The sequence below is a fragment of the Balaenoptera musculus genome, chromosome 1 (genome assembly GCF_009873245.2).
Source record: "Balaenoptera musculus isolate JJ_BM4_2016_0621 chromosome 1, mBalMus1.pri.v3, whole genome shotgun sequence".
Classification (NCBI taxonomy): domain Eukaryota; kingdom Metazoa; phylum Chordata; class Mammalia; order Artiodactyla; family Balaenopteridae; genus Balaenoptera; species Balaenoptera musculus.
The window spans coordinates 107608178-107630723 of NC_045785.1; the positions used below are offsets into that span (position 1 = coordinate 107608178).

Consider the following 22546-nt stretch of genomic DNA (forward strand, 5'->3'; position numbering starts at 1 on the left):
CCTCGTCCTCTAATCAGATGATCTCTGTTTCCTAAGAACACCTCCAGAGGCACATTCTTCTTTAAATATTCTGGACCAAGGGCGGGGCTTGCAGGAGTCCGGGCGTAGCGAGGCGGCGCCGCAGTGCTCCCGCCAGGGCCGGTAGGATAGGGTTGCCCCCAACCCTGGGGTGCTTCCAGCAGAACACCCCCAACACACACACACACACACACACACACACACACACACACACACACACACACTCGCACGCTCCGACCGAATCCAGGGCTCTAGGGGCTAAAGAAATCTATGGAAGTGAAGCCAGCACCAGAACCCTGTTCCCTGCAGGACCCTGACAGTTGGACAGGTGACCTCCAGAATACAGACGGAGAGTCTCCAGAGACAGAGGCTTTAGTGGACGAAATTCACAAAATAACCAACTCAGATCCTTAAAAGGAGAGAGAAGAAACAGTGGACGCAGCTAACCTCTTCAAACCCATACTTCATCCCCCTACCCCTTTCCCTTCCAGGTCACCATGTCTGCAGGCAACGGCACCCCTTGGGGGTCAGCAGCGGGGGAGGAGATCTGGGCGGGATCAGGAGTAGAGGTGGAGGGCGCAGAGCTGCTCACCTTCTCAGCTGCCGGCAAGGTCCGAGTGGGAGTGACTGTTGCGCTGTTGGTTTCTTCGGCTGGAGGGAACCTGGCCGTGCTGTGGTCAGTGACACGGCCGCAACCCAGCCAGCGCCGCCCCTCTCCGGTAAGACGACTCTTTGCCCATTTAGCAGCTGCCGACTTACTGGTCACTTTTGTGGTTATGACCCTAGATATAGTTATGCCACCTGGAATATCACTGTTCAATGGCTGGCCGGGGACATCGCATGTCGGACACTCATGTTCCTGAACTAATGGCCATGTATGCTGCAGCTTTCCTGCCTGTGGTCATTGGGCTCGACCGCCAGGGAGCCGTACTCCACCCGCTTGGACCCCGCTCAACTGGAAGGAAACTTCTGGGGGCAGCCTGGGGACTCCTTTTCCGGCTTGCCTGGAAAGTGAGTGACTTGTCGGAACTCAGGGCTAGACTGGACAAGAATTTGGGTACACAACAGGAGCCTTCGGATTCAAGGGGTGTGCTTGGCCGTGGTCACCGTTAATCCTCAGCGTGGGGGCCTCTGCTATCTCTCCTGCAAGTTAAGATCATTGCATGTTAATTTGTATTTCTGTTAAGAGCCTTTGTTTTTACTACACTTGGCTTCCACCTCTTTGCCTCCTCCGAGTCCCACCTTCTTCAGATTATTGCAGAAAAACTCTAGGGCATGGTGGAAACATATACGGGAAGACATGAAGAAGACAGTGAAATCAGGGGCTTTGGGTAAAACTTTGTGGTACATTCATTCATCAATTCAGAAACTAATGTGCATCCCCCAGGTGCGTTCAAATGCTCTATCAAGGATAGAGCAACAAAGTCCTGCCTTCAAGAAATTTACAGACTAGTGCAGAGTCAAATTAGTACGCAATTACAATACAGCGTGCAGTTAAGCATTATGCTAAAAGTAAGCATAAGGAGCTAAAGAACTGTCCAAGACCCACTCTTGGACAGTCAGGGAAAGCTTCCTGACTTCCCAGAGATGTTACAATTTGATTCTTGAAAGATAGGTGTTAAGACAAATTACAGCAGGAGGAATGCTGGAGAAGGTGGAGGGTGGATGATCTCAAAGTAGCTGCAACTAAACTTGAGGACTAGAAAATGGTGAGTAATGAGCCTGGAGGGGAAGGAAGAACCAGATCACAAATATTAAGCTTGTACTTTATCCTGAGGGCAGTGGAGAGACACTAAAGTAAAAGGTGGAGAATGACATAATCAGATTTGTATTTTTTACTCTAGCTTTATTGTGGGTGTCAAAACTGGAACAAAAGGGAGCATCTGAACTTGAGTACCAATTAATCAAATCTCAATATTGAAAATGAACTAGAAATCTATTTTAAAAAAAGCTAAATATGAAGCAATTTCTTCAAAAAAACCAAAACCACTACCACCATCTGGGAGAAGGGTGTAAAGCAGCATCTCTGAGTCTAGGGTTAGGATTATGTCAGGGAGAGGGATAAAATTTCAGTCTCTGGAATAATGCATTACAGAGTCAGATTTAAGATTTGATCCTTAAATCCTCAAATATTAGAAATATAACTAACAACAGTTAGTCTGACTGCAGTTCTAAGACAAACAAAAAATATTGCTTCCAACAATATGTTGCAAACAGGACCTCTGCTACCCAAAGTTTTAAAAGGCAGCATGTTGCCTCAGTGCAAAAGGAATTAGTTGGGTTTAAATGAAGCAAATTTTAGATGTGGACTGGGAATTAGAATTAGGATTGCTTTTGTTGTTCGTTTGTATTACTTTGCTCTGTTTTTCCTGAGTCTAGGCTGTACCACTAACTAGCTGGATGACTTTGGATAAATCACTTGAAACATATAGGCCACAAGATTGTGGAATAGGAGATGCATTTCATCCTTTCTTAGAGCCTGACAATCCGACGACAACAATGCAATCTCTCTCAAGTTTTCAAGTATCAGAAGTAAAGACTTCTATAGTAGGTGGTAAATTGCACATAAAACAGGGAAAGGAGAGTCAGAGGTAGGGCTATGGACCAAAACCTAAGTCCAGGAGACTTGCCTAGTTTTTTAATTAGGTTGTTCCGGGTCTTAGTAGTAGCAGGCGGGCCCCTTAGTTGTGGCATTCGAACTCTTCTGGCATGCACGTGGGATCTAGTTCCCTGACCAGGGATCAAACCCCACCCCCGGAACTGGGAGCGTGGAGTCTTCTACGCCACCAGGGAAGTCTTGCCTATTTTTAAACCCCTTCTCACAACGTGTCAAGTATTTCTAGGCATGGTGCAAAACCGCGCCCCACCCCCCAAGAAAAAGCCAGAAACATATGGACTCAAGATAGGGGAAGAGGAAAGACCACTTCCCAACTAGCTCAGAATAGCCTGATCATAACTCCAAGCAGTTCATAAAATTGTATGTCTGTGGCTCATACTATTCACCTTTCCTAAAAGTCCCTCATGCCTGCTGAAATCACTTTCCAAATGCCTTGTATCTAGAAATTTGATACCTACTAAGCTTGCCTTTTATCAAACTAGTAGTGACTCAATCTACCTTACCTGAAACCAAGGTACTAACCCTGAAGCTCTCAACTGAAAAATACTCATTACTGATTCAAACCAAAAACCCAACAGTTTACCAAAAAGGAGAAGGGGCAGCCAACAGCATTTGGAAAATGTTAAATTTTATTATTTAACGTTGTTTCACCATTATAGTTGTACACATGACTATTACTAAAGGTCACTTTACAGAGTGACTGCAAAACGGCCTGAAATTTTAGCAGCACCCATTTTATACAAGATTTCTTTTTTCCACAGAATCACAGACACATCAGGAAAATAATTTCAACTAAAAATGTTGGTGAGGAAAAAAAAAAAATGTTGGTGAGCTGGTAGAGATATCCTTTTATAAAATGCAATGTTAGAACAGTACTTGAGAAGACAGGATTCTTTAAGTCCCAGATTTAACAAACATAGCCTAAGAGGAAGACAGGGATTTTCAAGATACATTCCTAACCTTTTAAATATGGCACCATGGATGTACCATTACTCAGCACTGCAGGAAATTATGAATTGGGATTACGCGCTGTATTAGCTCCCAAGTTTTCTCAACAATCTCATTTAAAAAAAGAAAAAAAGAGAATGAATTGGGAAGAGATAGTGTTGAACTGGTGGGTAGGTTGGCATGGGAGGGGAAAGGTAGACCAGTTCTAGTAGTCCTTGACTCCACTCCAGCTGTTCCTGTTCCATACCGTCCGCTGAGCTGGTCCAGTCCTCTTCACTCAGTGTGTCACCAAAGGCAGCTTCAAGGCTTGATGGCAAGAGACCACCTCTTCACCTTCTGCCGCCTCTTTCTGCTGCCACTGACTGCCATGACCGTCTGCTATAGCCACATTGCCCTCAGTGTGTCCAGTCCCCGGACAAGGAAGGGGAACCATGGTGAGACCCCAACCCCCAGGCCCTAACCCGTACCCTAAAACTATTGCCTCTAGCCTTATAAATTTGATAGCTATCTATGAAACCAAAAGTGAGTTGCTAACCATATCTCTAGCAGCTGATGCTACACATAACTTTATTGAATGCCTTCAATTCTAACCAGCCACTAGCCGTCATTCTCTGAAGTAGAGTTAGCTGGGCAAGAATCAAGAAGGGTGATCAGTATTCCTTTGCTCTTGGACACCAACAAGACTTCAAAGAGACTTTGTAGCTTCATGTAACACAGCACCTCAATTGAAACCTTTTTTGCAGCACGTCTGTCATAATCTCTGGTGGGAGGGGAGCATATAGTCCCAGGTTGGGAAGGGGAAGAGGGCTTGTACCATTCTCTTCCTTATAAGGGGAGAGCTCTATCTCACTGTTTCTGCCCATCCATCAACTCAGAAGCTGAGTGGTTCTGAATTTGAGTGTATTTTCTAAGATCCCAGCCCCTGCCAGTGAATTTGCCCTCCGCCGCAAGTTCCCCCGCCGCATGGGGGAACAATCGCCCCCATGTTCATCTTCAGGGTCTGCGACCTGCCCTGCTTGTCTTGCTGACCTTCGTCCTCTGCTGGACACCTTATAACCTGCTGGGTCTTTGGTACTGGTTCTCTCCCACCATGCTAAGTGAAGTGCCTCCCAGCCTCAGCCACATCCTTTTTCTCTTTGGCCTCCTCAATGCTCCTCCGGATCCTCTCCTCTATGGGGCCTTCACCCTTGGCAGCCGAAGAGGGCACCAAGAACTCAGTATAGACTCCTCCAGGGAAGGAGGTTCTGGGAGAATGCCCCAACAGGAGAGTCAGGTCCTCAGACAGATTAAAGTACAAACAAATGTGGCAGCAAGAAAGGCAGGAGAAACAAAAGAGACATTCCTATGACATCCATTTGCTCACGAGAGCATATATAAGGACAGAATAATTATTCTCTAGTATCATGAGAACATCTCACATGTACCCCTGCTCCCTTAGCTTCCAAGTAAAAGAAATACTGAGCAGTGTTTCTATTTTGACCCTAGGTGAGACTTGAGACTATATTTAATGTAGAAACTCACACAGAATTCAGTCCCTGGAAGAAGTATCTTCACAGTGACCCAGAGTGCCTTACTGTAAATAGTGCTTCAGAGCTTGCAACGTTAGAACAGAAAAGTAATTTTAGAAAACAAAAATTGGACATTTATTCATAACTCAAAAGAAATACTAAGCAGGTAGCGTAAGAGATTAAATATAAACACAGTGAGTTCCACCCCAGCCCTATTTCTCCAAGGCTGCATAGTCAAACGGAATCTCTGGAGAGAACACCTGGACAACAGAGGATGGGTCAGCGACGCCTCCGGTCTGGACTCCTGCTGCGTCTGCGGCCACCTCTAGGGAGAAGGAAAAGGGGCAGGGTCCATCAGAGGGACATAATACCTTGTCCTTATTTTGTTTTGCTCATATTTCCTCCACTTAGTGTCTCCCCTCTCCACTTTACCTCCTCTTGCCCTTGGGTGGACCCCGAACAAAACACCAGTCTACGCTGATCGGCTGTCCCATCAAATCCTGGCCATTGAGTCCCTCCATAGCAGCTTGGGCCTCCTTGTATGTTTCATACTCAACTAGAGTATACCCCTGGAACAAGTGAAAAGACAGATTATCAAAACTCTCCTATTCCATCAAGCTTTTTTCTACTCAAACAGAAAAATCCATAAACTCTAAACAACAAATGTACATCATATATTCCTATTATATATACAACTTGTCTGTTTCTGCCTGTCTCTTTGCTATGTCTAACAAAATCAATTCCCAAAGTCATTTTATTTCAACTTTACTCTTGGCCAACCACAGCAAACATGGGAGAACTACCAATGCTGTCTAAGGGTTATGGATGAAGAGAAGCAATGGCGTACCACTCAGAATACCTTTAGATATCCTGTACGTCTGTCCAGGTTGAGGTGGATGTTTTTTATTTCTCCATACTCTGCAAATTTATCATGGATGTCTTCTTCCGTGGCTTCCTCATGGACTCCAGTAACAAAGAGAATCCAACCTTCAACAGCTGTTCGGGAAGGGAGGGAGGTTGTTTGAGCACATGAAAGAAAAACTTCAAGCAAGATCACAGAAGTAGAGTGTGTGCAGACTCCACAGAGATTGGTTAAGCTACCTCTGACCCCATTCCTACTGGGTTTTATTTCATTGGCCCCTAATTCTCTACAGACAGGCTCCATTTACTTACAGCGCTGTGGTCCGGGTTCATCGCCATCCTGCTCCACGCTGTCATAATCCTCACGCATCCGCGCTCGAGACCCCTCTTCTATTGGAAAGACACAGGAGATCACCAGAAATCCCCCTTCTCCCACTGTTCACCATGAGTCTTTATGGGGACTCCAAAGCTCGTCGCTCTCGCCATTCTAGACCCCATTCCACCCACACTCACCGGAGCCAAAGCCACGTCCCTTCCGTTTCTTCGCTTTTTCTTTCAGTTTGTGGATGCTCTCTGCAGCCCCAGAAGTAAAAGAATAAGTGAGAGAAATAACAGTTATTTACAACAATAGTCTCCTTCCCAGACATTATCTGAAACCAGGCCCCACCACCTCCAGGCTCAGTCCCTTCCCGGCCCGCCCCCATTCCTCCCATCGGGGGCGGAGTCTCCAACCAACCGAAACCCAGTTCCCCGGCTCCCATCCTCCCTGCTGGGGAGAAAGATTATATTTTCCTAATACGTCCTTCTCTCGCACCTTCCCCGCTTCCCGCAGCCGCCTCCACTGTCCTCACCGTCCCCATCCTCATCCATGGCGAAATCCTCGCCCCCGGCCTCATGAAGATCCAGTACGTCCGCCATCTTGCCTAAGCTCGAACTCTCTTCCGTGACGCTCAAGCACTTGGCTCCTCGGGAAACTGTCGCGGAGGGGAAAGGTCGCCAGTCAAGTTGACCAATTAAAAACTAACTCTAAGTCCTGCCCTCGGCGCGGTAATAATACGCAGTGGAGGCGGGCCTACTTTGGGAAGATACCGGAAGTGCTCCTGTAGCCATCTTGAGCGGGTCGGGAGCTGAAAGGGGCAACCCTGTGGGACACGCTGGGGGGGTGGGCGGAGTTAGTGACTTCCTCTTACCTAGAGCAGACGACGAGAAACACTACTGACAGTGAAGCCCAGCCTAATTTTATTAGAGGGTTGCTTTTCGTCTCTTTTCATTCCATACCAGGAAATGGAAGTTGAAGAAAGCTTTTTCTCTAAGAACCTGCAGGCCTACACTGTTCCGAGGAGCAGCCGGATCTGTGATGGAAGCATTAAAAAAAAAAAATTGTTCGGTCAGCAATGCTGCCTCAAAAAGCTGCTCCTGGAACGTACTGCAGCACGGGCTTTCTCTCTCAGAAAATCAGCAGACCTGGGTGTCCGTGTTGATTGATGAGACAGATATCAACTTTTCTTTTTTAAAAAATAATCTCTCTGGGAATTCCCTGGTGGTCCAGTGGTTAGGACTCCCGCTTTCACTGCAGGCGGGATTCAATCCCTGGTCAGGGAACTAAGATCCTGCAAGCTGCCTGGCCCGGCTAAAAAAATAAAACTAAAAATCTCTCAAACTCTGCCTACCACCTCTGGGAATTAAAAAATCATGGCTTTACCTCGCACAGAAACGAAGATCCAACACAGCCATAAATAAATAAATAAATAAATAAAATTAAAAAATAAAAATAAAAAAAAAAAATAAAAAAATAAAAATCATGGCTTTAAACAAAATAGGGGCTTTAGCTTCTTTGAGGATAGTACAGATATTTCACGTTTAAAAACCCAGGAGTTGAGGCAAACAAAATATTGCCCCCACATTCTGGAATCCGATGTAGGCCTTACACAAACAATAGTGGGCTGCATATTCACTTATTAATTTTTAAATCAAACAGTTATGAATGCCTATATGTGTGTCTAATATTAGAAGAGGTGCTAGCAATACAAGGGGAAATACTTGCATTATCAACAATCACGTTATAATAGCATTATGAAAGTGATCGTTGCCATCACAACGCACTATGGCAATACAAAAAAAGTTTCTAATAGGACAGGAAGTAAGGAGAGTGCATTTAAGGGAGGGCTTCCATTTAAACTGGGCCTTTAAAGTCTGGGTAGTTTTCCAGGCAAAGGAGTTGTATTGAGACTAAGATACACTAATCCATTCTCTGCAGTATGTAGTGTGATCTTTTAAAAAGTCAGTTGGTCACATCTCTACTAAAAACCCTTACTTGACTTATTTTTGCACTTAGAATAAAGTTCAGACTCACACAGCCTGCTCTGCCTATGTCTCCAAACTCTTCCACCACCATTCTTCCCTCTCACCCATTAAGCTCTCCCTATACTTCCCCTCAACTCTGTTCTACTCTTTCCCATCTCTGGACTTTTTGTAACTCTCTGTCCCTGATGCTCTTGCTCCAGCTTTTCACATGGCTAGTTCAACCCCGTCCTGTAGGTCTCCCTGAGATACTACTGTCACCCAGAGGGGTCTTCTCTACTCTATCTTTCATTCTTATTTCCTTCACAGAACTTAAATTCAAATCTTTAATTACCTTGTTTACTTTCTAACTTGTTTATTGTCTGTTTTTCCCCTTAGAATGTAATCCTTATGGCAGAGATTCTTATGTACAACTATATCCTCAAAGTTTAGACCAGTGCCTGGTTCATAGTAGACATTTGGTAAATATTACTGAATGAATATCAGAATGGCAAGAAATTCTGTATGCCTGATGCTGTGTAATCAGGAAATAAAGCTGGAAATATAGTTTAGGGCCAAACTGTATGTCATGCTAAGGATTTGGAACTTACCCTATAGGCAAGAAATTTTTCTAATTCAATATTTTAGTATTCATAATTTTTAACATTTGCAAATAGCCCCCATACTATTTTCAGTTTGTGTTTTTTCCTTAAATAGACTGGCGTTTTAAACAAATTTATACTAAATTTAAATATCACTGCCATAAATGGAAAACATATTTTTTATTACAAATTCAGCTAAAAGCATAACTAGTAAAAATGAAAAATGTTTGGCCATGTACCACCTAAAGTCTTCTCAGATAATACCAAGGGTTCACATATAAAGCTTTGGGAAGTCCTGCTAAAGGTAAAGATAGCTAAGTGATGGTTTAAGCAAGGGAGTGGTACAGTCGTAAGTATTTTAGAAAGAAATCTGATAGTAGTGTGGAGGATGTTAAGAATGAAGGTAGAGACTAATTAGGAAGCTACTGCAGTGGTCCAGCCCCGAGATGATAAAGGACTGAACTAAGACAGTAGATATGGACAAAACAGATTGGGAAGTTTATACAGGAAGTAAACTCAACAGTAAGTGACTGATTAGATGATAATAGGGAGGCACTGAGGATGGATCTGAGGTTCTAGCTTAGGTAGCTGGGCAGATAATAATTTTAATAGCAGATCTGGGGAGTCAAAGAGGAGCATGTATGGAGAAATGGTTTTATTTTAGATATGTAAGTTCAAAGAGCTTGTGTCATTCAGGTGGTAATGTCCAATGTGTGGAAATATAGATGTAAAAGCTCAAAACAGGTTGGGGTGGGAGGAATAGTTTTGAGCATTGTATGATAGCGGATGAGATTGCCAGTGGAATGGGTGGAGCTTCAGGAGAAAGGGCCAAGAACAAAATTCAGGCTCCTCAAATGTCTGGAGAAGCTGAGGCAGATGCCTTCCCCCAGCAGTACAACCTTATTTCTACCACCCAAAAAATACTAAGAAAAGTTCTTTTTTCATATATATGTAAAAGAAAGGGTCATTTTAGAGCTCCTCTGATACGTAGGTCTCAAGAAAGAATCAATCTGGCTCACTAGACAAAAATCTATTTTTAATTGTATAAAATTATACATATAAAATACATAGAAAGTACTAAAAGGTAAGTAAAACTTTAACACCAACAGTGGACAGATCAGGGAACAATTTTTCTCAAGTTCTTTGGGATCTTACTCGTTGGTATTTGAGAAAAATAATCCAGGAGGTGCAAAGACAAGTTCTCCCCGTAACTCAACACCCCTTAACACTTCCCAGAGAAAAGAGCAAAGGAGAAATGAGGGTTTATGATATCCGGATTATAAATATCAATAAAAATTGAATAGACACACCTATTATTTAATGTAGGAGCCTCTGCTCCAACCCTACATGTGCTTCATGGAATACAGAGATGGAGCTTGGAGAATTCAAGGAAATCCCTTTCAAGCACTAACACAATTGTTGCTAGATTCCTTGCCTCTGATCCCATATGTACTGGTCACTAAGATGATTTCAAAAGCAAGAAAGCTGACTTTCATCTTTTCCCTATCTGATCCAAAAGAGCAAACTGTAGCCTGTTTCCTAACCCATTTCTAAAAGCAAAGTGTATAATTGTAAAATGGAAAGTGTAATTGCAGGAACATTAAATTTCCCAAACTCAGTTTAGGAAGTGCACTGAGCTATAATATAGTATAAAGGCGATTACAGAAACAAGGAGAAAATATATCTTAGAGAGATCTACAAAAAATTCTCCCAAAGGGAAATGCTTTAGCTGTACTCCAGATCATTTCTCTCCTATTTTACCCAGGAAAGAGGTGGGGGAAGAGAATAGTATTAAAAACACAAGTAGCTGATCATTGATTCTCTTTCCCCTCCTGCAGTCTCTCATGGTTCCAATTAGGAAGTGCCATAATGCCAAAGTCTCATCTAATTTTTCTGGTCAACTCATGCTCTAATAATCAATGTGGAGGAAGAAGAAAGAAAAGAGGGAAAACAAATGTGAATCTAAGGTATATACATCTCAGGTCGTAAACAGCAGCCACTTCGTGGGAGTAGGAGGAACGTAGCCCTCACCAAATTGGACAGATAATGTTTCCAAAGAGCAAAACGATGGGAGGAGAAAAAGGAGGGAAATATGCTTTACCTTCTACCAATCTTTGCAGGCAGGAAGATCTATAGCCAGGGCTTAACTAAGCTAGGTGAGCAGGGGAGGAGGAGTACAAAAAGAATACTGAAAGGTAAGCAACTTCAACCCTGACCCCTTCAGTAGAGTAGAGTACATCTGGAAATCTGGACTACTGGTATGGTATGGTACGCATGCCCCAGAAGCAACATAGGTGATAAACCCCTACAGATTGTGTTTATACTCCCTCTCTTGTTTCTGGGGCAGTTTCTCAGCAATGATTTTAAAAATAAGAAACCAGATCTCCACTTCCTTCCAAATAATAAAGTAAGGAAGCCCCAAAAATGAAGTACCATTTGGAGGCAGAGGAGGAGTCAGGTAGTGGTGTGGAGGGGGTGGTGTAGGTTAGGAAATATCTAGTTACTGGAGGAACAACTTGGTACCAAGTAGCCCCAGCTCAAGATAAACCAAAGCCGAAGTCTTCATTTTCATGTCCTGTTGGGTCCAAGAGAAAGCAGGAATGAGGGTGAGGGTGGGGCACACAGTCCTTATTCAAGCTCCCTGTTATTTTAAAAGAAGGAGACATGAACAATTAGTCAATCATTTTGTGCTATTGAAATGACTACCCAGAGTTACTGGAGTGTAAGAGCTAACAAAGCTCCAAAGACAGCCTGCTCTTCTTGTAAAGTGGTGTGGAGATGTTTTAAAAGCAACTACATCCAAAAACTACAAGTAAGAAAAGGGATCTCTCAGCAAATAGGAATCCAGGTGTAGAATTTATACATACATATATATATATATATATATATATATGTATGTATGTATATATTTGTATTTTAAAGTATAAAATTGAGAAAGTATGTACAGAAATCACACTAAGTCTTAGAAAGGACATATAAAAAACGGGCCTGGAGAGGATGGGGAGTACGTGGGTAGATGCCTAGCAATTGGAAGAATGCATGTTGCCCAACTGCCCAGCAGCCAGCATGAGAATATCTTTCTTCTCCTTGTGGAAGCGCAGCTCCTTGCCTGCCAGCCGGGCTTCATCCAGCTCCCGCTCAGTAGAGGCCAGCTCTCTAGACAGCGCTCCCGGCACACTCTGCTCCCGGCTCACCCAGTCCAATGCCATTTGGTGGCGAATATCATCATCTAGGGCCCGGTGTGAATAATGAGCCAACACTTCCTGGAGGGGGAGAGGAATGTCAAAGTCACGGACAAAGTAAAGGTTCATACCACACTGACCCAACTGGGACTAGGAGCTCTCAGCCTTTGAGCCGTAACTGAAGTCAGCACTGGAGTCCTTTGAGGAGATTCTTATGGGGAACTTCCTGGTGGGAGAAGCAAGGCAGGTAAAAGAATCACAGTTAAGATTTTAAAAGGAAAGATTATAGGAATGAAGCCTTTAAGTAAGGCTTTCAAGATTCACAGCCCGGTAGGCTTGCTTATTCTAACACAACATCCACCTCCAAATAGTCCTTCTGGGACTTCCCTGGTGGCACAGTGGTTAAGACTGTGTGCTCCCAAGGCAGGGGGCCCGGGTTCGATCCCTGGTCAGGGAACTAGATCCCACGTGCATGCCGCAACTAAGAGTTCACATGCCACAACTAGGAGTTCACATGCCACAACTAAGGAGCCCATGTGCCGCAACTAAGACCCGGTGCAACCAAAATAAATAAATAAATAAACATTAAAAAAAAAATAGTCCTTCTGCCAGACTCCCCTCACCCATAGGAACTCTTACCTGCCGAGAGCACTGTCTTTCTCTCATGGCCTTAAGGCTGCCATTCCAGTGCAGCAGTTGAAAAACTGTCATTAGCTCCTGGAGGAAGAAAATATGAAGTGCCAGGACAGTGGCATATATATTGGGGGGTTGCATCAGAATTAAATGGGGAAACTTTCACAAAATGTATTTGTGGCAGCATCTCTTATACCAACTCTGATACGTCCTTGGGGGAAGGAAGGTATTTATACTTTGAAAAATATCCTAATAACCTTTTCTGCCTTCCTTTCCAATTGAGTCTTAGTAGGAGGTGCGCGCGCATGTGTGTGTGTGTTTGTGTGTGTGTGTGTGTGTGTATACAGGCTGACCCATGTTATTAGAGCCAGGGAAGTAAGTGGAATAGTATAGTACCTGGAACTCCAACATTGACTTGCCCTTGTTGGATTCCAACATGAATCGGAAGGCACCAATCCCTGTATTTGGGTTGTCAGCTTCCTCCCTGTTGCCCTGGTAACAGAGGAAAGGAAAAGACAAATAGATTTTCAATCAGGATTATCACCTCAAGGAGCACTGTCCAAGAGAAATATAATGCAAGCCACATGTTTAATGTAGTTGCCACATTACAGTAAAAATAAACAATAAATATTAATTTTAATAGCATATTTTATTTAACCTAATATACTCAAAATATTATTTCAACTATAATCATTATAAAAATTATTAATGAAACATTCTTTTTCTTGTACTAAGTTTTCAAAATCTGGTGTCTCTTTCATCTTACAGCACATCTCAATTCATACTAGCCACATCTCAAATGCTCAATAGCTATATGTGGCTAGTGGCTATTCTGCTGGTCAGCACAGTCCTAGAGGCCTCCAAAGTCACCACACATTTTAACTTAGGTAACAGAGAAAAGTCAATCTGGTTTTCCCTATTTTACAAAAGGGGGAACACTGAAACATAGAGAAGAGTCCTGATTTAGCTAAAATAACAGAGTGAGTTCAGCATACAGGATTGGACTAGCCTAGAGGACAACTGACAAATGCATTTTAAAGGGCAACAATAAAAGTCATAAGCATGGCAAATTCCGGGTAGCAGTTTGGCCTCCTGGACATTTGCTTCGTGTGTCTTCTACTGGTGACATGACCCTGCAGGGGTAGAACTAAGATACATTGTCCTACTTGCAAGCCTAGCGTGTACAAAAAAACAATACAGTATAGAAGTTAAGAGCATGGACTAGGGCTCCTACTAGTCTTGTGGCCTTGGTGAAGTGATTTAACCTCTCTGCTCCTCAGCTACCTTAACTGTAAAATGAGAACAATCATAGACCTACCTTATAGGATTGTTTTAAGAATTGAGGAGTTTTTAAATTTAAACTTAAAAAGAGATAAATGCAGTCTAACAATTTCAATCATATAATTTGGGTGCATTATTGTATTGGACCTGGTGTCCAGTTACACAATCCAAATCCATTCAGGTACTGGCTCTGGTTTGTGCTATTTGGTGGTAGTTTCATATTATTGGAGATAATTCCAGATCCTAGGTCTTGCAGGGACTCCCAAAATAAGGGCATCTCCTGGTTTACTAGTGACCCTTTTGTCAACCTGATCTAGAAGAATAAGGCCAGGAGACTACTGGGAACATAGGGATCCAACTTTCTCCTCCTGCTTCCTGAGAGGTTTCCTGCTCTTTCTAGCCAGTTCCACACACCCCCCACCTCCCAAGATAAGAACTTTATTCTGCTCTCTTTGAGCAAGGGGACTGGATAGGGGTCAGGAGCCAATCAAGTTATATCCAAATTCAGTTTATTGTGGGATGCTTTATCATGGGGTTTTACTGTATATGTATCACACCTAAAATAATGCCAGGCACTTAGTAAGTATACCATAAGTATAGTTTATTATTATTATTTGCTTTCACTGTGCTAGAATCAACAAGAAGTCAGAACTACTCAAAATCAACCCACTTTGTTTTGTGGCTCATGAGAAACAATCATGCCACATGTAGTTAATCTTTGTGGTGAAGCAAAGATCACAAAATTTGGATTTAGAAGTGAAAATCTAGAGGCAGGAAGGAAAAAGGTGGTAATTTTCACTATTAGGATTTAGGGCTCTAAAGCAAGCAATAGTTTTCATTTTTATCTATAATAGTTCAATGCGATACCTTATTCAGTACCTCCAAACTTTTCCATGATATGGCCCAAAGAAAATAATGACCCTATCTGTACAGCCAACTGGGATATACAGAGAAGGCTGCTGGCAGACCAGCTGCCAGCAGAGGCTGCGGGGCAGAGGAGTCCATCTGTCCTAGGCCTTGTTCAATTCCCCTGAGAGTTGAGGGGATCAATATGATGGCACATCTGTAACCTATTTGGAGTACACGAGTGTGGAATGACCCACCATTGGCAAGTTCCACCACATATGACACTTCTACACCTAACAAGGTGATAAATGAGCTCCATTTATTCAATAAACATTTAATCACAGAATACTTGATTAGTGGTAGTAACATTAGAATATAATTGGAAAGGAATTAGAGTTAATTTTAATTTAACCTACTTCTTTTACAAATGAGGAAACTCAGACCCACAGAGGCTAGGTGATTTGTCAAAAGACATAATATAGTGTCAGATTCAGGACTTTTGAAGGACAAAAGCTAAAAGCAAAGAATGTGGACATCACTCTTTGTCCATGGCTAAGACCAAATGAAAATTGTTATGCTGGAGTATGGGAATTCCATTGGGATATTAATGAGAAATCCATTAAGTTCTCAATTTGGGGGGTTAATAAAAAAAGAATAGTGGCATGAGAAGAATAATAGTTTACATTTCTTAAACACTTTGTAGCAGACACTGCTGGTGACCTATCCAATATCTATTTCCTTCTTCCTTACTAAAGAACCTTAATCTTATTCTAGTGCCTATACATCTCCCAATTGCCTCAGAGAAGAGTGACTTTATCCTAACTCCAGTGGGTAAATCCTAATCCCTTTTGCCTGTAACTGGTTTTAAGGTGGGAATTCTGGGCATTGGGTGGTAGAGGGGGGTCCTGCTGGACAGCTTCTGGGAAAAGATTCCTTACTACTAAGGAGACACGAGAAAAGATGGTCTCTTTCTGTCTCTGAGTTTAGTTTTGTCTGTATTTAACAACTGGAACTCTGTAGCTGTCTTGCACCCTGAGGGGAGTCAGTCCAAGGGCAAAGCCAATATCTAGAGGATGGCTGAGTTGAGAGATGGAAAGAATTTGGGCCAGTAGATGATGACATTCTTTTTTTTTTCCCCAGGTTAAATGTCTGCTTTATTCAGATCCAGTGACCAGAGGCCCAGGCAGCCAATTTTGCAGGAGATTTTGCACCTGAGTGTCTCCCTGCCCCACCCTCCCAAGAATGTGCTCCTACAGATGGGACATCAGAACTCATCCTTTATGTCAAAATGGGACTGGTCTTCGGGCTTGAAGTCCAGGTTGGGGCTGCCATCCTAGATGATGACATTCTTTTTTTTTTTTTTTTTAAAGAGTCAAGCAATTTTATTTTATTTTATTTTATTTATTTATTTATTTTTTTAAGAAATTCACGTTCTTTTATTTATTTATTTATTTATTTATTTATGACTCTGTTGAGTCTTCGTTTCTGTGCGAGGGCTTTCTCTAGTTGTGGCAAGTGGGGACCACTCTTCATCGCGGTGCACGGGCCTCTCACCATCGCGGCCTCTCTTGTTGCGGAGCACAGGCTCCAGACGCGCAGGCTCAGTAATTGTGGCTCACGGGCCCAGCTGCTCCGTGGCATGTGGGATCTTCCCAGACCAGGGCTTGAACCCGTGTCCCCTGCATTGGCAGGCAGATTCTCAACCACTGCGCCACCAGGGAAGCCCCAATGATGACATTCTTGATCCATCGAATTATCTAGCCCTGAAATCTGACCTACTTCTAGACTTCCTACCATGTTAGATAATACATTTCCTTCTTTTATTTATTAAGTCAACTTGAAGTGAGATTTTCTATTACTTGCATCCAAAGGCACCTAAACAGATAACATGTGGTAAGTGCTGGAACATATTCTCTTTTATCCAATAATCCTATGTGACAGGTATAATTGTTATCCTATTCTACAGATGAGGAAACCATGACAGATTAAATATCTTATTCAAACTCACCTAACAAGTAGAACCATAATTTCGAAACGATGAATTCAGAGCCCATGCTCATAACCACTGCTTTCTATAATCCAATCTAATGTTTCATTTTATAATACACTAGGTGACTTAAGAGTGAAAAATGTGCTTTCTTAATTTTAACTGATTTGATTAATATAAAAATATTTTTATTCCCTGCAGATACTGCTGACTGGGGCAAAAAGTAATAGGAGAAAAACAGATGGGTCCTAGGTTACAGAGGGATTATGATTCAAAGTGTTCAATACTAATCTACAAAACAGATAACTGAAGCAGTTTAGTATATGTAATTACATCATAAATGCAAAGAAAACATAAACAGAAAAGTGATCTGACTTTATCTCCCTATCAATGGTCTTGTGCAGAGGGAGGAAGAAGGCAATGCTAATTTCTAAGATGTACCTCTAAGCTAGAAAAGTCTGTAAGTTGACTTGGGCTCTAGTCTTGGCTCTACCATTTACAAGCTATATTACTTTAGGCAAAACTTCACTTTTGTGTTTTTAGTTTCCTCATCTGTAAAATAGGGGTAATAATAGTACTTATACCTCATAGGATTGTTGTGAAGATCAAATGAGATAAAATACATATAAATCCCCTAGAATAGTCCCTGGCACAAAATAAATACTCAATTAGGATTAGCTATGGTTATCATCATTATCATTATCATTTGAAAGAACAGATGTTCTTTTTAAAGGGAGTACATAAATTACACTCACCATTCCCAGAAATGTAAAAAGACAAGACACTTGTATTATAAAGTGTTCTTCATTAATAAGATGAAGTAATGGAGGCAGGAAACAAGTGACAATAAAACCGGTCATAAAAAAAAAAGAACAGTGAAGGAAGAAGGGACTAAGGTCGTAAACCAAAATTGGGAAAAGTGAAATTCAAGCTCAGTTTTTATTTTGTAATACCTCTAAACTTCCACACATCTTGAAATAAAGGTTTCTAGATACCAAAGAGACATAATGAAAGAGACAAAATAACAAAAACAAAAACACACATAGAATTAGAGACTGAGAAATGTGGAGCATATAATACAAAAGACTGACAGAAAATAAACAGAAAGAACAGAAATGCAGACAGGAAAGAAAACCAAGAATTCATGCTCTGTTTCCCAGGAATATACAAGATTTCCCAGTCAGCCAATTCTCCCATCCCCCACTCTCCTCCCTTCCAACTCCAAGTAACTTACATTGAAAGATGCCAGGGCCTCAGAGACACTCTTCTCAATGAACTCATCAGTGATTCTTCGGGAAGGATGTTCATTAAACACAGAGTTCATCAGCGCAATCTTTGCAGCACTCCGCCGGGCTTCAGCTTTTGTGGGGCAAAACTAGGCAGGGAGACAGAGAAAATATGTGTGCATGTGTATCTGAGAGAGAGGAAGGGAAAATGGGAAGGAAACACTTGGGATAGAAGACACTTGGATACTCTTTGGCGAAATCAGTTTGTTCAACACACCCTCCAAAGTTTTTATTGTAAAATGGTTGGGGCATTTGGAAACATAAATTTGATTCAACATCCTGAAGTCATTAAGGAACTGGAGACAGCTGTAGCTCATACCAAATTGAATGCAGAATGAAGAAGACTGCTGAGCTCAGCATATAATCACTGGATACGAAAAATACCCCTGTTTAAACTGTCAAGAGAATTAATTACTCAAAAGCCAGATTCTGGCCAGTCTGTTAGAAATCTGTATCTTGTTCTCTTATTCTGCAGACAGGCAAGAATTTTTTCATCCCTCTAGATAACCTAAGATTAGAACAAAGCTATGTCTAGGCTGCTTCTGCAGAGGAGCCCTCTAGTCTCTATCAGAAGCACCCATTTGGGATTCTTGGACTTTTCTTTTAGCTGTGTGCAGGCAGTTTCCCCAATAATGTAGTGAGCTACGGAGCTATCCCTGAACAGAGTCTAAGGTCTGAGGAAGGATTTTATAGTCTTCCCCCACCCCCTCCCAGTAGAAGCAAAGAGAAGAGAGGTGGCTAGGGAAAGGAAAGCTGATGCAAGGAAAACAAGAAAAAATTTTAAATTAATTCATGTTTTTACATTGTATCCAACATATGTAGTATCACAGAACAAGCCTGATTTTCAAAAGTCTTAAATCACTCAACTTCAGATCCCTAGCCACCATTATAATTCATCTTCACTGGCTGCCTCAAAGGCCTCTCTGCCCTCTGTTATTTATGATTAGGATGAGAGAAAAGGAAGAAAGTGATGTTATAGTTTTAAAAAGTAGACCAGGTTATGTTTGCTACTTAATCATCCTTAATATCAGTAATTCCCAGTTTCCTTTAGCTGACAGGTCTCTCTGAAACAACATATGGAGTTTGGTACATTAATCCTGTCTTCTTGCTTATTCAGTTTCTCTGTTTCCACTTCTCTCACTATTTATTAGCCTGCTGCTCTTTCTACTATACAGTGCTCTTTCGGAAAAGACATCTATGAAGAAAACCACCAGGAGAAATTTCACCTGCCAAAGTGGATATAAAAGATATAAGCTAAAAGGGGCCAAGATAGATAATTCTACTCTTTCAGGAAATAACAGAAATCAAATTACTCTAATGGTCCAGTTTGGGGCATCCCCATAAAATTATTAAATCTTTAATCAACAGTATGATGAGGTGGGAAAAGGAAGGAAACGTCTTATTTTCTAGTAGCAAAAGATAAACATTAGTCATCTTGGGCATATGTTTATTTCTCTGAAATGGCTGGGGCTCTGAGAGAAAAATTTAGTCACCCGATTTGAAATGAAGCTTCCTTAGGACTGTTTCCGTTTGAGGCAGGAACTCAGCTACAATGGCACTCACTCATGCAACAGATTTATTAAGTGTCTGTTCTCTGCTGGGCACTGAGTTTGATGGTAGAGATTTAAAACTGAACAAGAAAGAAGACAGACACTACCTCTGCCTCTGTGGAGCATAGTCCACTAGGAGAGAGAAACAGTCAATTACGATATGTTTTGATAAATGATATGATAGGGGAAGTCCAAGGCACTATGGAAGCACAGAGCAGAGGGTACAACTTTGTCTAAGGGTTATACAAACCATACAGAAAACAGAACAAAAGTGTCTAGTCTCTTCTCTAAATTCATACTCAGGCTCTACATTGACATTTCAGGAGGCTACCTTCCTATCTGCAATGTGAAAAATCCATCTTTGATGATAATATTCACACTAGTCAAATTTCTCGTTACCCTGTAATAGCATCAACGCTTTTCATCATCATATACTACAGGACTTTCATATAATTGTAGAATGCTCGTACCAGAAATACTGGTTAGAAATAATCTAATCTATCTCCTTCATATTATAGATGGGGAAACTGAGGTCCAGAGAAATTACTCGACTTGCCCTGTTAGCCGTCAGGGGAACAAGAATTTGGATCTCCTAACTCTTAGATGAGTACTATTTCCACCGTACATAGTCCCTCCCCTTTGATCTCTTAGAGAACTCAAACATTGCTTTCCTTAGTGATAGCCTATGAAAAAGTACCGGGGGCAATGAGTATTATTCTATGTCCTCAAAAACAGATAGCAGGAAGTTGGAAAGCCAGATTAGAACGTGCGTTAGGTGCTAGTAGTCTGCTTTTCTTTCAGCCTTCAAAAACTCAAACCCACTTTGAATTTGAGCATGGTTCAAAGAAAAGCATGCTACTGAGGTTTTTTCTGCTCAAATGAGCCTCAGATGCTTATCAGAATGATTTGCCCAGAATTGGTCCAAGTCCTCAAATATGTGACTTTGGATAGAGATTTAATGGCCAAAGTGATAGAGAAAGACATTAGTAGCACCTAAGAGTTTATCTTTGCTACTGCTGCCTCAGAACTCTTACCTGGAAACTCCCAAAGCAACTTCCCCCAGGCAGGGTGACATAGCAGACATAGGGAGGACTGTTGGAGGGAACCATCTCATAAACCACTAGAGCCCCATTCTTCAAGTCAGCCCCACGGGACTGTTTCATCTGCCAGAATTCCTGAAGTGCCTCCACCACATTCACTACAAAAAGAGAAGTAGTTAAGTTCAGCAATAAGAACACTTCCAAGCAGTGTTCTGCTTCAATACAGTATCTGTAACCTGTACTTACATTAAGAATCTAGCCCCCTTAGCTCCCTAATGATTACCATTTAAAAGAATTTTAATTAATAAGCCTATGCTGTGATTAAGTCCATTTGCATAGGAAGAACAGAGTATGCCTGCCCTCCTCTGCCACCTCCGTAGTTCACATTTGATTAGTCCTAGACACCAAAGGAGAATAGCATAAATATTGGAGGCCAGAGTTTCCAAGGTCAGCATACCATTATCACTGACTGATGAAGTACAAGTAGATTATTCCACAATTGGTCAGCTGGCCTAGAAGAGTAATAACCACCATGATCATAAGTGCTAACATTTACTGAACACTTATTGTATGTCACATTTTCTCCAAGTGCTTTACCTATTTAATCACAACAACCTTATGAGGCAGGTACTTTTATTTTCCCCATTTTACAGATGAGGGAAATGAGGCATAGGGAGGTTAAATAACTTGCCCAAGGATATAACAGCTAGAAAGCAGAAGAGCAAGAATTCAAACCCAGGCAGTCTTGGTTCCAGAGTCAATGTTCTTAACTATTATATAATACTGTCACTCAAGGAAATATGGCCCTATTAGCCATTTTCAAGGCTGTGCTTCTGGTGAGCAAACCCATGACTAGATTCCTTTTCCATCCTGGAATACTATGTGTATACTATATATATATGAGAGAGAGAGAGAGAGTGACAGAGAGACAGAGAGAGAAAGAGAGAGAAAGGGAGAGAAAGAAAGAAGGAAGGAAGGAAGGAAAGGAAGAAAGAAAGAAAGAAAGAAAGAAAGAAAGAAAGAAAGAAAGAAAGAAAGAAAGAAAGAAAGAAAGAAAGAAAGAAAAGAAAGAAAGAAAGAAAGAAAGGAAGGAAGAAAGAAGGAAGGAAAGAAAGAAAGGAAGAAAGGAAGAAAGAAGGAAGGAAAGAAAGAAAGAGAGAGAAAGAGAGAGGGAGGGAGGGAGGGAGAGAGAGAGAGAAAGAAAGAAAGAACAAAAGAAAGAAAGAAAGAAAAAGAAAGAAAGACAGAGAGAGAGAAAGAAAGAAAGAAAGAAAGGAAGGAAGGAAGGAGGGAAGGGAGGAAAGGAATGAATTCTGAGGCTTTCCCTAGGCATAAATGACCTTTGGAAGGACTGTATATTGGGAAACACTCCTCCACAGGTCTCTTGCACTACTTTCCATCTTGCTAGGTATGCCAAGATTTCAAGGCCCTGACTGCTCTTTACTTGGGCCCTTTCTCAGGATTGAATTTGCAGCAAGAAACCTTGATGGATGAAGTAATGTCTCCCTCTGGGACAAAGAACAAGCTTGCTTACTGTTTGCTATAAAATGGCAGGTTCAAAAAGGTCGTGAAGAACCTAGTGGCAAGACGGGAATAAAGACACAGACCTACTAGAGAATGGACTTGAGGATATGGGGAGGGGGAAGGGTAAGATGTGACAAAGTAAGAGAGTGGCATGGACATATATACACTACCAAACATAAAATAGATAGCTAGTGGGAGGCAACCGCATAGCACAGGGAGATCAGCTCGGTGCTTTGTGACCACCTAGAGGGATGGGATAGGGAGGGTGGGAGGGAGGGAGATGCAAGAGGGAAGAGATATGGGAACATATGTATATGTATAACTAATTCACTTTGTTATAAAGCGGAAACTAACACACCATTGTAAAGCAATTATACTCCAAT

General features: G+C 41.8%; 2 protein-coding genes across 3 annotated transcripts in view; one reads left to right on the plus strand and one right to left on the minus strand.

The window, feature by feature from the left end:
- LOC118895038 (gonadotropin-releasing hormone II receptor-like) lies at positions 1-15967 on the plus strand. The gene is made up of 3 exons (XM_036851923.1): positions 1-737; positions 905-1029; positions 15917-15967. Exons 1-3 carry the CDS (start codon positions 516-518, stop codon positions 15945-15947), a joined length of 378 nt encoding a protein of 125 aa, XP_036707818.1. The 5' UTR covers positions 1-515; the 3' UTR covers positions 15948-15967.
- Positions 4491-22546, minus strand: part of LIX1L (limb and CNS expressed 1 like) — a 25657-nt gene continuing 7601 nt past the window's right edge. Inside the window, exons 2-12 of one of the 2 annotated variants that reach the window (XM_036851893.1) lie at positions 20634-20797; positions 17998-18138; positions 13046-13141; positions 12656-12733; positions 11944-12097; positions 6804-6926; positions 6466-6525; positions 6265-6342; positions 5951-6087; positions 5524-5660; positions 4491-5416 (exon numbers count right to left, since the gene is read on the minus strand). In XM_036851893.1, coding sequence (XP_036707788.1) covers positions 5371-5416; positions 5524-5660; positions 5951-6087; positions 6265-6342; positions 6466-6525; positions 6804-6926; positions 11944-12097; positions 12656-12733; positions 13046-13141; positions 17998-18138; positions 20634-20797 — 1214 coding nt within the window. In that variant the 3' untranslated portion in view covers positions 4491-5370. The remainder of the gene's footprint in view (positions 5417-5523; positions 5661-5950; positions 6088-6264; positions 6343-6465; positions 6526-6803; positions 6927-11943; positions 12098-12655; positions 12734-13045; positions 13142-17997; positions 18139-20633; positions 20798-22546) is intronic. The other variant, XM_036851903.1, reaches the window with a different exon arrangement.